Source organism: Misgurnus anguillicaudatus, chromosome 23 (genome assembly GCF_027580225.2).
Source record: "Misgurnus anguillicaudatus chromosome 23, ASM2758022v2, whole genome shotgun sequence".
Taxonomy (NCBI): domain Eukaryota; kingdom Metazoa; phylum Chordata; class Actinopteri; order Cypriniformes; family Cobitidae; genus Misgurnus; species Misgurnus anguillicaudatus.
In genome coordinates, this window is record NC_073359.2 from 20,669,234 (window position 1) to 20,682,455 (window position 13,222).

Genomic DNA, 13,222 nt, shown 5'->3' on the forward strand with positions numbered 1-13,222 from the left:
ATTTTGTATGTTTTTGTCTTTTTATGTATAAACAAACGTGTATGGTGTTTAAGATAAAACTTTGGTAAATCTGTGTGTGCGTAGACATTACACAAATTAACAACTCCTTACAGATAGTTTTTATTAATATAAATTTGATGACATATTATAAAACAACAGAAAGAATCTCTTACAAAAACATGGTTTTACTACAGTGAAGCACAAATTTAACATGATCTCAAAACCATTGTTAAACCATGATATTTGTAGTGGTAAAATATGGTAATACAATAGTAATAAATACACCAAAAACATGGTTATTTCATCTTACTCTAATAAAACCATGGCAAATTTTTAGAAAGGATGTCACTGAACATTTTTTAATTTCAATGTATTTTTGATCAATAAAATACCATTATAAATTAAACATGGGCGCCGGAGGCAAATAAAATGTGGGTGGGTCCTCCCCCAGAAAAAATATATAAATATAAATTTTATTTAATAAAAAACTTTATATAATAATACAAAGTTTGTTTTTCCTCTCCATGTTGCGGGAGTAGTGAAAACATGGAATGGAGTTTAATTAATATGGACTTCAAATGAGCGAATTGGAATGGATTTGAGAAAGCAGCTGCATGGAAGTCAAGGCTGTAGATAAAACGCGGAATGGAGTTTTATTTATTAAGGCATTCCTCAGGTGGAATGGGGTCTATTATCTTTGGTCTTTAAAAACTTGGTGGGTCTTGTCTCACCCACATACTATAATTCCAACGCCCATGAAATTAAATACGTTTTAACTGATTTGTGCAGGTGCTGAACAAATATATCTGTGTTCTGATCCATCAATACAGCTTTTAGGAATCCATATCTTCTGACTTTGGGCCAAAACACAGGTGGCGGTCGAGCGGTCAGGATCTTGATGGTTGGTCACACTTTCCTTCTTGAGTTTTGAGAAGGTCAGCAGTTTACCATCAGTCCAAGTCCAATTCTCTGGACTGCCCGTGAGTCCTGCATCATATAGCAATATATTGTTTAGCGCTCTCTATTAGTCATTTTCGTGCACTACTGTAAACTTACCAATCCAGAATGCTTGCTTTCCAGTGAATTTCCACAACCACTTCATATCATTCTTTGATTGCACGCTTGTCAAGCTGCTTTGAAGCCTAATTTGGAAAATAGAAAAGATGTCTGTTGTGTGTAGATTAAATATGCATGTGTGTATATTTAATCTTTACAACAAGAAAAGTGTTACTTACAACATGCAAGCGTGTTGTGCACTGCTCCAGCTTGCGGTACCAGGGCCCATAATATAGCAGTTTCTCCGGTGGTGAGTCCAACCATTTGGACAACCAATACTTACAGACTTCTGAGACTTTGAAAGAGAAACAATATGACATCAGAGCTCATTACAACATATAATAATATTTAAAGGTGCATTGTGTAACTTTTATAAGGATCTCTTGAAAGAAGTGCAATATAATATCCATAACTATATTATCAGTGGTGTATAAAGACCTTACATAATGAACTGTATTGTTTTATTACAGTATGTTAAAATGAGCCATTTTAATCTATGTACACAGTGGGTCCCCTTACATGGATGTCGCCGCCATGTTTCTACAGTAGCCCTTAATGGACAAACTGCTCTACAAAGCGCGTGTCGTCCCTACGTTGTCTCAGACCGCGACATATTTGTCCTGTGGCAGCTACCGTAGCTTCTCATTGCATTTCGAAATTGATGTTGGTTGCAATTTGCAATCCCACCATTAAATGCCAATAAAAACACATACTGTACCTTTAACGTTTATTCAAGTGCCTGCCCCTTATGCTTCTATTGTCAATGCATTATTTTTGTTAATTTGTTATCACTGGGCTTGTCTGGGCAAAAATTCATATTTAACCCAAACATTACCATAAATATTTGCTTTTGCGGTCTTAATAATCAAGCCAGCACACAAAGCAGCACAATACACCGAAATATATGTAAATGTTGCAGTATGCATACAGTAATGGTTTGAAATACTTTAATGTTTTTAACTCGTTCCCACCAGCCATTTTTTGAAAAGTTGGCCGCTAGCATTTTTTGTGATTTTCACAAAAGTTTCACAAAATGCTTTCCAGGAAAATTTTCTTCTAAAAATATATAAACATACATATATATTAAATGAAAGAACAGACCCTCTGTTTTTAAACAAACAATACGGGGGGAAAAATAACATTTTATCCTATCTATATTTTTTCTCTGCTTATAAACTTTCTTTAAAAATATTTTTTTAGCAAAAAGCTGACATAATTGCATTTTTGTGAAGGAATTTTGTTAGAGATCAGATTCAGAACGATTATCAAAACATACATGGAGTTTAAAATTAGTAAATAACGTTTTGGCTTCAGTTTTACCATAAATTGGTTAAGTGGATAATTGCGGTATTGCAGATTAACATAAAAATTTATCAGGAAGACTTTTTTTAATGCAAATGAGATAACTCGTCAATGGCGGGGAAAGAGTTAAGTTTTCAGTCAATGCAGATAGCAGAGAGACTGGCACATGAATGTTAGTGCATGCATGTGCATGAGTGCATCCAAATGGCCATACGTATGTAATTTTAACTCAGAGGTATACCGTATTGAATATTGCACAATCATGCATGTAATCGCATTTCACTTCAATACTGTGCTGCCCTACCAGTCCAGCTTACCTTGTGTTGTCCCACTCCTGAATTCACTACAAATGGGGGCGAGTCCCTCTGTGGGGTCTCTAGCGATTCAGAGTCAGCAGAATATCCGGGCCAGTTCCAGATCGGAGTGATCTCCAGTTCGGAATGGACACGAGGTACTGAGACAGTTTCCTCTTGTCTCACTGGGAAAAGTCCATGAAACTATAGGAATAGGTTAATATATGCGACATTGCCTGTAAAATTTTAGCTAAAGTCATTTTTTATGATTTACTATTTGAATATTTGTCTTAGACGAAGTAAGATCGTGTCTCATAATCTCACCATCAGATTATGAGACTTTAGCATGGATTTCACAGACAGGGTCACATATAAACGTTGACTTCATTGTTGACTTCATTATTGCACTTTTAGGCTATACTAACAGAAAGATACACTTCTTTCTAAGGAATACTGAACAAAAAGCATGATATTTTAATTAAATTTTCCAATGCACATGGCAGAAAACTTACTGTCCAAACTCTTTCTTGATTTCTGTTGTCCATTTCTGGCAGATGCACCTAAAATCACAATTAAACTACAATAAACACAAGGTTTTATTGACCCACAAGATGACTAAAGTAAATAAGTGAGGTGGCCTGGCTCACTCGGTGTCTGTTTCTACCCAGAATCCTCAGCTGTCTCTGTCCTTGACTATGAAAGGCCTGATCCTGATATTCTCCCTCTCTGTAATGGCTGAAGTGTGTACGATACGGGACGTCTCCTCTTTGTGGATAGTTATCCGAGAAGATCCTGGTCCTTGGGTCTGGAGTGTATTCCTCAACCAGCCCTGGTTCAGGCTCTTGGACGTCTGGTGGGCTTTGAAAAGGATGTTTTGTCTCTTCTTCTTCAACAATAAGATCATCAGGATTACACCTGCCTGGAGAAAATATTCTCACATTGTAAATAAGGTATGGAGATATGGAGGACTACAAGGTAGAGGTCTTTACAGGTCCACTTAGATCTGAAAACCCGAGTTCTGATCCGAAGACACGAGCGGTTTGAGTGTCATGTGTATCGCTGTCACAATTATGAAATTTGGCTGACGGTTAATTGACTAATAAATTGTGTCTATTATGATGATTCATTGTCTGTTTTAGGGCTTTGACGTTTATGGCGATTACTTGTGTGTTTTTTGCTTTGACATTTAATTCTCATATTTTTTTTGGTTTGTCATTGTTGTGATTATTTAAACTAAATCTTTTGCAAGGTTTACCTGCCAGTAAATATTAATACACATAACACATATTTAAAAGCAATTATTTAATGAAAATTCTTAAGGGTGCAGTGTGTAAATTTTAGCGGCATCTAGTTTTGAGGTTGTGAATTGCAACCAACGGCTCAGTCCCCTGCTCATCTCTTGCTTTTGAAACACATAGAGAAGCTATGGTAGCCGCCACCGGACAAACATATCATCATTGGAGACAACTTAGTAAAAAAGTTTGTCCGTTAAGGGCTTCTGTAGAAACATGGCTGCACAAAATGGCGGCTTCCATGTAAGGGGACCCTCTGTGTATGTAGATAAAACGTCTCATTCTAAGGCATTAAACACATAACGGTTCATTATGAAAGGTCTTTATACACCCCTGATAATTTAGCTCTGTATATTATTTTGCATTTCTATCAAGAGATCCTTCTAAAAATTACATACTGCACCTTTAAAAAGAAATAAACAAAATAAAGTGTCTGAAAACTAACTGAAAATTAAGAATAGTATCCTTTACTTCCCTACATTTGGAATTGCTGTTTTGGAAATTTATGTTTTACCTGGCAGTTCATACTGCTTATAAAAGTTCTGCAGCATTTCTTTAAATACCGTTTCCAAAAAAGTTTCAGTCGTTCATCCACTCGAAACAGGGTGAACGGCACTTTCACATTCGCTTTGCAGCCCTCTATCGGCCAAAACCACACTAAAGAAGTTTTCAACCGTCGGGTCCTGTAGTTCGAGTGAAAACTACAAAAACTTGCTTTACGGCAGACCTACAGTCCAATCAGAGCCAGCTATGCTGCAGTATTTACGACAGAGTTAATGGACAATTACGCTTCTAACCTGTAGGGGGAGCAAAGAGCAAAAACTCTTTAGTGTTGCTTTAAATGCTGTTTACAGGCACTGCAGTTCCCCCTTGTGTTTTTTAGAAAGATGTGCAATCATTGCGGTGATCTGAAATCATTGCGATGAGTTCCAATTATTGCGATGAGACGATTATTTAATCATTTTGACAGACTTAGTCATGTGTGCCTCGGATATCATAATAGCGGCATTGGGCAATTTAAAATGAATGTGTGTTTTGCCGAACGGACCCGAGATGACCTGAACTATCTCGCGTGTGTGCATCGAGTCCTTTTTCAACCCCCCCGTTTGCCAAGAGCGCCTGCGACATCGTTTGGCTGGCGTTAGGTGAATTTTTTCGTTGAGACAGACCTGTCAATTAATTTTTAATCCACATTTTAGCAGTTACCTTGGTGTCGTCTTCGTATAACAAATGAAAATACATGGAGCAGCGGGTTTGGGTCGGACTCGGGTCTAATTTTCTCTGGTTTGTCTTGGGTCTTTCTTTTAAATAAATATATATATATATATATATATATATATATATATATATGCACGTTGGGTTTGGGTAAAAAGTGATTCGGGTGATTTCGGGTCGGGTACATTTCTTTGGACCCGAGAAGATCTCTACTACAAGGTTAAGGTCGGATTTTTACCATTTCTAGGATCCACAATCTCAACCGTGGCCTTGTTCCTCTGTCCCAAAACTGCGTTTTTTGGAGTCTTCAAAACCACCTCAAACTTCTCGTGGTTCTCCTCTAATCCGTCATCTTTCAAATGAACGTTCCATATTTTGACGTTCACACCTAATGGAAAGTGTACATGTAAGTCAGATATTCGAACCCAGTCTCACGAAGTTGCGTATAAATAGCACGAAGTGTGAAAATCGTCCAATACATACACTGTAAAAAAAGTCCGTAAAAATATCAATGTTATTGCAGCTGGGTTGCCGGTAAGTCACCGCAGATCTACACCCATGCCATTCACTGGCAAGAGTTTGTTCAAAGTTAAATACATTTTAAATATTATCAAGTCTTTATCTTTACAGAATAAAACCATACAATAACAGCCTCATGCAAAGCATTCTGGGAACCAGAAATCATCATCAACCTTTTTCTGTTTTTTGCTTCAGATTTTGTTTCCCAGAATGTTTTGCTTGATGCTGTTTTTTAGTTTTACTCTGTAAAGACAAAGACTTGTAAATGTTTGGTGTTCATTTAACTTTGAACAAAATGTTGCCAGTAAATAACATAAATTTAAATCTACGGTAAATTACCGGCAACTCAGCTGCAATTTCTACGGATTTTTTTTACAGTGTACGGCAAATTCTTTTCTTTTGTCGTTTTATTTATTGGTTTCTCAATTTTTTTTACCATTTTCGCTTAGGTTTAGGGATAGAACAACTTTTTGTTATATAAAAAAATTACATCCTAACCCAAACCCCAATTCTAACCCCAACTCCAAGCGACCATGGCTTAAATATAGACAAAAACATGAATAAACCAGTATATTAAATAACCTCCTTAAGCAAATCTGAAATCTAACCCTACACCCAAGCAAAAATGGTTTAAAAACAGAATTAAATAAAACGACAAAAAAAGACGCGCCGTTTAAGTGAATGGGAAGGACTGGCGTATCATATGCACGCCAAATTGGAATTTGGTGTATGTATTGCACGATTTTAACACTTTGTGCTATTTATACGGATTTACACGAGACTGGGTAGGATATTCTCAAGCGAAGAAGGAGATTTAAATTAAAGTAAATCAAAAAAGTAGGAGATAACCACCTGGATCAAACTGTACAAGACTGGCAGAACTGTGAGTGAAATCTTTCCCAGCTTTGGCAGTGCCCTCTTCCACCTGTAGGTAACAATTTTGCAATGAACACTGCGCAACACTGGCATCGATACGATTGTAAAACAGTAAAGCACACCTGTATGCCGACGTACGCTGGATCTATGCTGTTCCCACTGCGTACCACCTGCACACCGAGCGTTCCTGCGTTTTCACAAACACGATAACAGGAAGCAGACAGCTCCACGCGGGACCACCTGAATTCCAACCTGTGTTAGCAGTTAAAAAAAGCCAAAATCACATTTGGTCTGAAATTTAACAGATGCTTTTATCAAAAGTGACTTACGGTGCATTCAAGCCTCCCTAGGAATCGAACCCACAACCTTTGCACTGCTAAAAATGATTACAGCTTGAATGCTATAAGTCATTTTGAATAAAAGTGTAATGTAAAACATTAAAACAAAAAGACAACATACACTTCAGGAAGCATAGTGTTTCCTGCAGGGTCTGTGACTTGAAACTCAAAGCTGTCCGCTGTCACTTCTATATCTACAGGTATGACATAGCGCACTGCCTTCTGGTTCACATCCTTCTGGGTGAAGCGCCCTTTAATGTAGGCACCTATAAAACAATATTTATACACTAACATTAATCTGCATACACATACATGCATATGTTTAACACTGATGATCTATCAGCCACCCATGCACCTGCCTGTGAGGGCATTCTCGAAGTATCCGAAATGCGGAGGCCTTATTATTGTGAACTCAAGCGCGTCGTCTGGACTGTCTGGATCGGTGGCTTGCAGTTCTTTGGTGGTGATGTAGATGCACTGTTTGCCATCTTGAATACTCTCAATTGTACTTGGAACCCCCCTGTTTACAATATTGGGAGGTGTCTTGTCCAGTATCTCTATCTGTGAGGATGGAAATTAGGAAATATATCAGACTTTTAAACTGCACTCATAATACATTACCACTAGAGGGAGGCATTACATTGTCACATACAGGGAAAATGTTCATTTAATAGCCATTGCTTTAACCTCCTAAGACCTGGTTGTTGTGTGCACCATACTTAATTTTGTGTAACTGGAACCTGTTGTACACAAACATGGACAATTAAATTGCTTCATATTCAAAGAAAAATATTTGCTTATATTTATTGGTTCTTTCTAACCCTAAATAGCTGGTAGAAATCAAATTGGGGTCAAATTGACCCCAATGCTTCTTCGACATCTCTGAAAAATATGCTAATTGTATTTTTTAAACCTTTAAACCTACTTTTTGACATTTCCTTGATACTTGACTTGAAGTTACTTTTAGTTACTTTGGATAAAAGTGTCTGTCAAGTATATAAATGTACATACAGTGTTCCTGTAAAACTGGTCTAATGACTGTATTTTATTATTAATATGTGAAAAACTGGTAAAACTGTTCTCAAATAAAAAAAAAATTTATTATATTCATTACTACATTTTTAAATAAATATAAAATAAATGTATGTGCTATAAAAGATAAATTTTTATAAAAATAAATCTATTAAATAAACGATTTATGTATGTAAAAATAAAAAAATATGTTTTTTTTCTACCATTTTATTTTAAATTTAAAGTTATTTAGTATATATAAAACTATTTGACCACAAAAATTAAAAGGGTTGCTAAAATTTGAACAAAACAGGAGGGTTAAACTGAAATGTAGAAATATAAGACATGATAAAACTCAAGAGAATTAAACATTATCTATTTTTGGTTGGTTGTTTTTTATGTGCTGAATGAATATTATGGTGTAGATATTAATTAATTAATTAATAAAATAAATAAAATAAATAAAAGTTTTCGATGCATTAAACACAATATAATAAACATTTATTAATATATTTCTTTTTGGTTTATTAACAGTAAAAATATAATGAGAACAACAACAAAAAAAGATTTGTACACATTAATTTGTGCATGTTTACAATGTAACATAATAAATATTTTTTTAAGTTTACTATATATATATATATATAAAATAAAACTAATAGTTTAAAATGTAAAAAACAGCACAAACTAATTTGACAAATATTTGTACACATATTAATTTTTTATAGGTAAAGAATTCCGTTTAGAAGTTGATGATGTATCATTTATAACACACCGGGGCTCAGGGGTCGCGCGGTAGGCACGCGCTTTGCATTCTTGGCTCAAGAAAAAACGGGCAACTTCAACCACCGATGTGCGCGTTCCCGCGGGTCACGAGAAACAAGTTGTCATCGTCTGGATTCACCTGTGCTGGCGGGAGCGGTACACGAGCGGGAGGTGTCAGCCAGCGCGTTTCCGCCTCAGTGACCGCTTAACGGAACATTAATTGTCGGTGCAGGCCTCGAGAGAGCGACGTCGTGACGCAGTGGTGTGTATGCTTGCAGTTTAACGTTATATTATGTTAACAAGGTTAACGCTAAAAAACGTACCATTACTACATATTTTCAGTCATAACATATAACAATAATGAAACTATTGTAGCTTGGCATTATCCTTATGAAGTATACTTTGTTTCCTATAGTAAACTGTAGTAAATTGCACTACATGCTGTGGTGTAGTAGCCTATATTAAACACTATTTTACAGCATACTTTATAGTACACTCTTTGGTATTAACGATAAACTAGTCAATTCTGTAGTATGTTTCAATTTTTGCTATGGTAAAGTAAAACATTATTATTACTAGGAATGACACTACAGTTTACTATAGTAAATACTAAAGAATACTACAGTAGTTTCTATGTGGGATTTAACTTTCTGTGGGTAATTTTAATGCTTATCAAGATTTACATGTACATTAAAGACTTTAAGTCATTGGTTGTAGTTGAATGTTCTTAATTGGAGATATCACAGCCTACCTGTATAGTGAACACAGCAGGTTCAGTCTTCAGCTGTCCATACTCCAAATAACCTGTGTTAGTACCATCAGTGGGTTGAAAGGTGAACCTGTCAATCTTAGCTCGCCCGTTCAGATGGTGGTAAGTTATATCCATGCTATTGATGTCCACTTGTGTAAATCGAGGCTTAGAAAGGGGAAATCCCTTCAAGAGTAACTTCCCATACTGCGGGCCTTGAATAACAACATAGGTGAGGTTGTCCAGAGCTGTGTCCGGATCGGTCAGTTTTAAGTGTTCATTGGAAATGATCTTGACTGTGCCCTCGGTGAGCTGAAGGCCTTTGTTTATGTTCAGTGTGGGTGGGATACGGTCACTGTGCTCCACGGTAAAATAAATGCTGCCAGTTCTGGAGGTCACACCGTTGGTAATGGCAAAGCTGTATGAGAAAACAAAAGCATGATGGTAAGAGCTTAGTTATAGACATACAATCTTCATTCAACATGGTTGACGTGTTGGAGCAGAAAAGATGACAGGGAGGGGTGCAAGCCAAGCTGTGTCCCCCCCATTCCACCCTCTGCCAAGCCAATCTGCCTCCCAACACATATTGCCCCGCAGCTGATAATTGCCAGCCATGGTAAACAACGCGACTGCCACCTCACACTGGCAACCAACACGCAGGTCCACTCTCGCAGCCAGACTGGTCCAACATCTGGCATTGCCATTGTCCCATATTTGCTTGGAAAAATTGTGCCCGGGGATCCCTGTCTCTGGACTACATGTCTTAGAGGCATATAACCAATGCCAGGCCGCGTTATTACTTTCTTAATAATGGCCATTTATCATCAGCTGTCATAGCAGAGCAATGGGAGACACAAGGCTCCCTGTTTCTTTTGAACCCTGCTGTCAGTCTGGATAGGTGTTTTGCTCAGGTGTCTTCCTTGATGAGGGAGCAACCAGTAGTAGCCTATTTTGCCCAGAATTGACAAGACACCAACATATGTGCAATGTGTCTGCTTGGTCGCTCCCTTAGAAATCATGACCAACCACTTCTTTGAGCGATTGTGTTGGAATGGTTAATCGAAAGCACACTAGCCCCACGTGAATAACACCGTAGTGTCCGTGCGCCATTGTTGGCCTCCATACTGCCCCATGCTGTGCTGACTGAACATATTGGCACAGAGTGCTCTGTACTTTCTTTCTGAAAAGCCGCCTGCCTCTTGTCAGGCTTGGCTCAGTAAGGTTTGTTTGCTCCCAGATGACCCAATGATGAAAGCAAGCCAGAGTTTTGGGTGACAAACCCAGTTATAGATTCACACGAGACAGCGCAGGTCAACTGTACACCCTGACTAAAGCCACCTTGCTGCCAATTTGGCTGGAAAAGCACGCAGACAGTTTTGTATTAAAATGACTGGACCAGATTGCGCAAAGCATTTGAAGTAAAGAAGTTTAATGTGGTTTAAAGTCTGTGCTGCCATCATATCACTTTAATAAAATAAATTAAATGTTTTTTTTCTGTATTTGACGACGCTTTACAGAACTTTTAAAATGATTTTTAAACTTTAAAACGATATACGATTACTCTTCTTAAACTATTTACATGACAAACATACATGAACTTTAAAATATAACAATATACTTTTTTAAAACTATTTACACGACAACTAAATAAATACAATTTAAAAAAATGTTTTGTGAGTTATGGCTTTCATTGACATACAGTAACTGCAGCGTTTTAAAGGCCTAACAAACGGTGTAATTCGTAAAATGCGGCAACGCCATGCGCTTTACTTTGTATAACATCTACAATTCAGCGGTTTTGTTTGTTTTCATTGCTCTGTATGAATGGGAATTGTTTTAACAACATTGTCGCCTGTCTGTCAGTTTTTAGTACATTGTCGTCATGTAAACGAACCCAATAATAATAGTTTTTAATTTTTTGTTAGTTTTGGCCTTCATTTACACAATTCATGAAGTGCGGTGGCGCCACGTGCATGCATATTACGTTCAGACTTTATCGGTAACAACAATACAGTGTTTTTCATTTCAGTTTGTTTTCATAGATCAGTGTGAATTGTTTTAACAGCATTGTCGGCTGTATGGGAAAAACACAAAGCAAAACGTAAGCTTTTAGTACATTGTCGTCATGTAAATGTCTACTATAATAATCGTTTTGAATTTTTTTGTTAGTTTTGGTTTTCATTCATTACTGAACTTAAAAAATATACTTTTTAAACTATGGGCCTATTTACACGTCAACTAAATAAATACAAATAAAAAAAAAATCGTTTTGGCTTTCATTTACGAAACTACAGCATTTTAAAGGCCTTTCAAAGTGCAGTTTGTGAAATGCGTCAACGCCATGGACATTACATGTTTAGACTTTGTGTAACACCGACAACTACAATAGAGCGTTTTTGTTTGTTTTTATCGTTCTGTATGAATGGGAATTGTTTTAACAACATTGTCGCCTGTACGTGAAAAATTCTAAGAAAAAACTTCAGTTTTTAGTACATTGTCGTCATGTTAACATACCCAATAATAATCGTTTAAAATCTTTTGTTAGTTTTGGCTTTCAGTTACACAGCTACAGCATTTTCGGGGCCTAACAATGGGTTTCAATATGCAATTCATGAAATGCAGTGGTGCCATATGCATGCGTATTACATGTTGAGACTTTGTGTAATATCAGTAACAACGATCGATCAGTGTGAATTGTTTTGAAAACACTTTCGACTGCATGCGAAAAACGCAAAGTAAAACGTCACTTTTTAGCAGTGGCGGCCGGTGACTTTTTTTTCGACGCTGCACGATGCAAAGTTCGTCACAACATGTATGTAGCCCATCGTGTGTGGTTCATAATTTCAAAACATGTGTCGAGTGAACCTATGTGCATCACGTGTCCCGTCAAAACAAGTGCCCGCCGCAGATGCGTCCAAAGGGTTTATGATAAAAGAGACGCTAGCGTTTGCCAGATACTCGCATAATCTCATACGTAATCAGAATTGTGAAAGTGAGTGTCTTGCGTGTATTATGTGAACATGAGTGTCTCTTTTATCATAAACGGTTTTGACGCGTGTGCAGCAGGCACTTATTTTGACAAAATACGTGATGCACATGGTTCACATGATGCAGCAACACATATTTTGAAAACATGAACAACACACGACACTCCGAACACATATTCGGCATAACGAAGGATTTTAATATGCAATTTGTGAAATGCAGTGACACCATTTGCATGTGTATTACGTGTTTAGACTTCGTGTAACATCGGCAACAACAATAAAGTGTTTTTGTTTGTTTTCATGGATCAGTGTGAATTGTTTTAACTGCATGTCAGCTGTATGCAAAAAAATGCAAAGAAAAACTTCTGTTTTTAGTACATTGTCATCATTTAAACGTAGCCTATAATAATTGTTTTTAAATTTTTGTTAGTTTTGGCTTTTATATAGACAGCTACAGCATTTTGGGGGCCTAACAAAGGGTTTCATTGTACAATTCGTGAAATGCGGTGACGCCATTTGCATGTGTATTACATGTTTAGACTTTGTGTAACATCGGCAACAACAATAAATTGTTTTTGTTTGTTTTCATGGATCAGTGTGAATTGTTTTAATTGCATGTCGGCTGTATACAAAAAACGCAAAGAAAAACTTCTGTTTTTAGTACATTGTCATCATTTAAACGTAGCCTATAATAATCGTTTTTAAATTTTTGTTAGTTTTGGCTTTTATATAGACAGCTACAGCATTTTGGGGGCCTAACAAAGGGTTTCATTGTACAATTCGTGAAATGCGGTGACGCCATTTGCATGTGTATTACATG

The 13,222-nt window shown here is 36.9% G+C and overlaps 1 protein-coding gene and 1 long non-coding RNA gene across 9 annotated transcripts in view; one reads left to right on the plus strand and one right to left on the minus strand.

Annotated features, from left to right (window-relative positions):
* frem1b (Fras1 related extracellular matrix 1b) overlaps positions 1-13,222 on the minus strand; it is a 136,768-nt gene that overhangs the window by 59,542 nt on the left and 64,004 nt on the right. For 2 of the 4 annotated variants that reach the window (XM_073862231.1, XM_073862232.1), the window contains 10 exons: positions 9,419-9,833; positions 7,251-7,452; positions 7,013-7,157; positions 6,676-6,805; positions 6,530-6,602; positions 5,397-5,546; positions 3,299-3,570; positions 3,164-3,211; positions 2,676-2,855; positions 1,236-1,351 (listed from right to left, as the gene is read on the minus strand). In XM_073862231.1, the coding sequence (XP_073718332.1) occupies positions 1,236-1,351; positions 2,676-2,855; positions 3,164-3,211; positions 3,299-3,570; positions 5,397-5,546; positions 6,530-6,602; positions 6,676-6,805; positions 7,013-7,157; positions 7,251-7,452; positions 9,419-9,833 (1,731 nt within the window). Of the gene's footprint in view, positions 1-993; positions 1,143-1,235; positions 1,352-2,675; positions 2,856-3,163; positions 3,212-3,298; positions 3,571-5,396; positions 5,547-6,529; positions 6,603-6,675; positions 6,806-7,012; positions 7,158-7,246; positions 7,453-9,418; positions 9,834-13,222 lie in introns of those variants that run through there. The other 2 variants (XM_073862233.1, XM_073862234.1) reach the window with 2 other exon arrangements.
* LOC129453999 (uncharacterized) overlaps positions 8,792-13,222 on the plus strand; it is a 41,138-nt gene continuing 36,707 nt past the window's right edge. For all 5 annotated transcript variants that reach the window (XR_012366083.1, XR_012366082.1, XR_012366081.1 and 2 more), the window contains exon 1: positions 8,792-8,929. This is a non-coding gene — a long non-coding RNA (uncharacterized lncRNA). The remainder of the gene's footprint in view (positions 8,930-13,222) is intronic.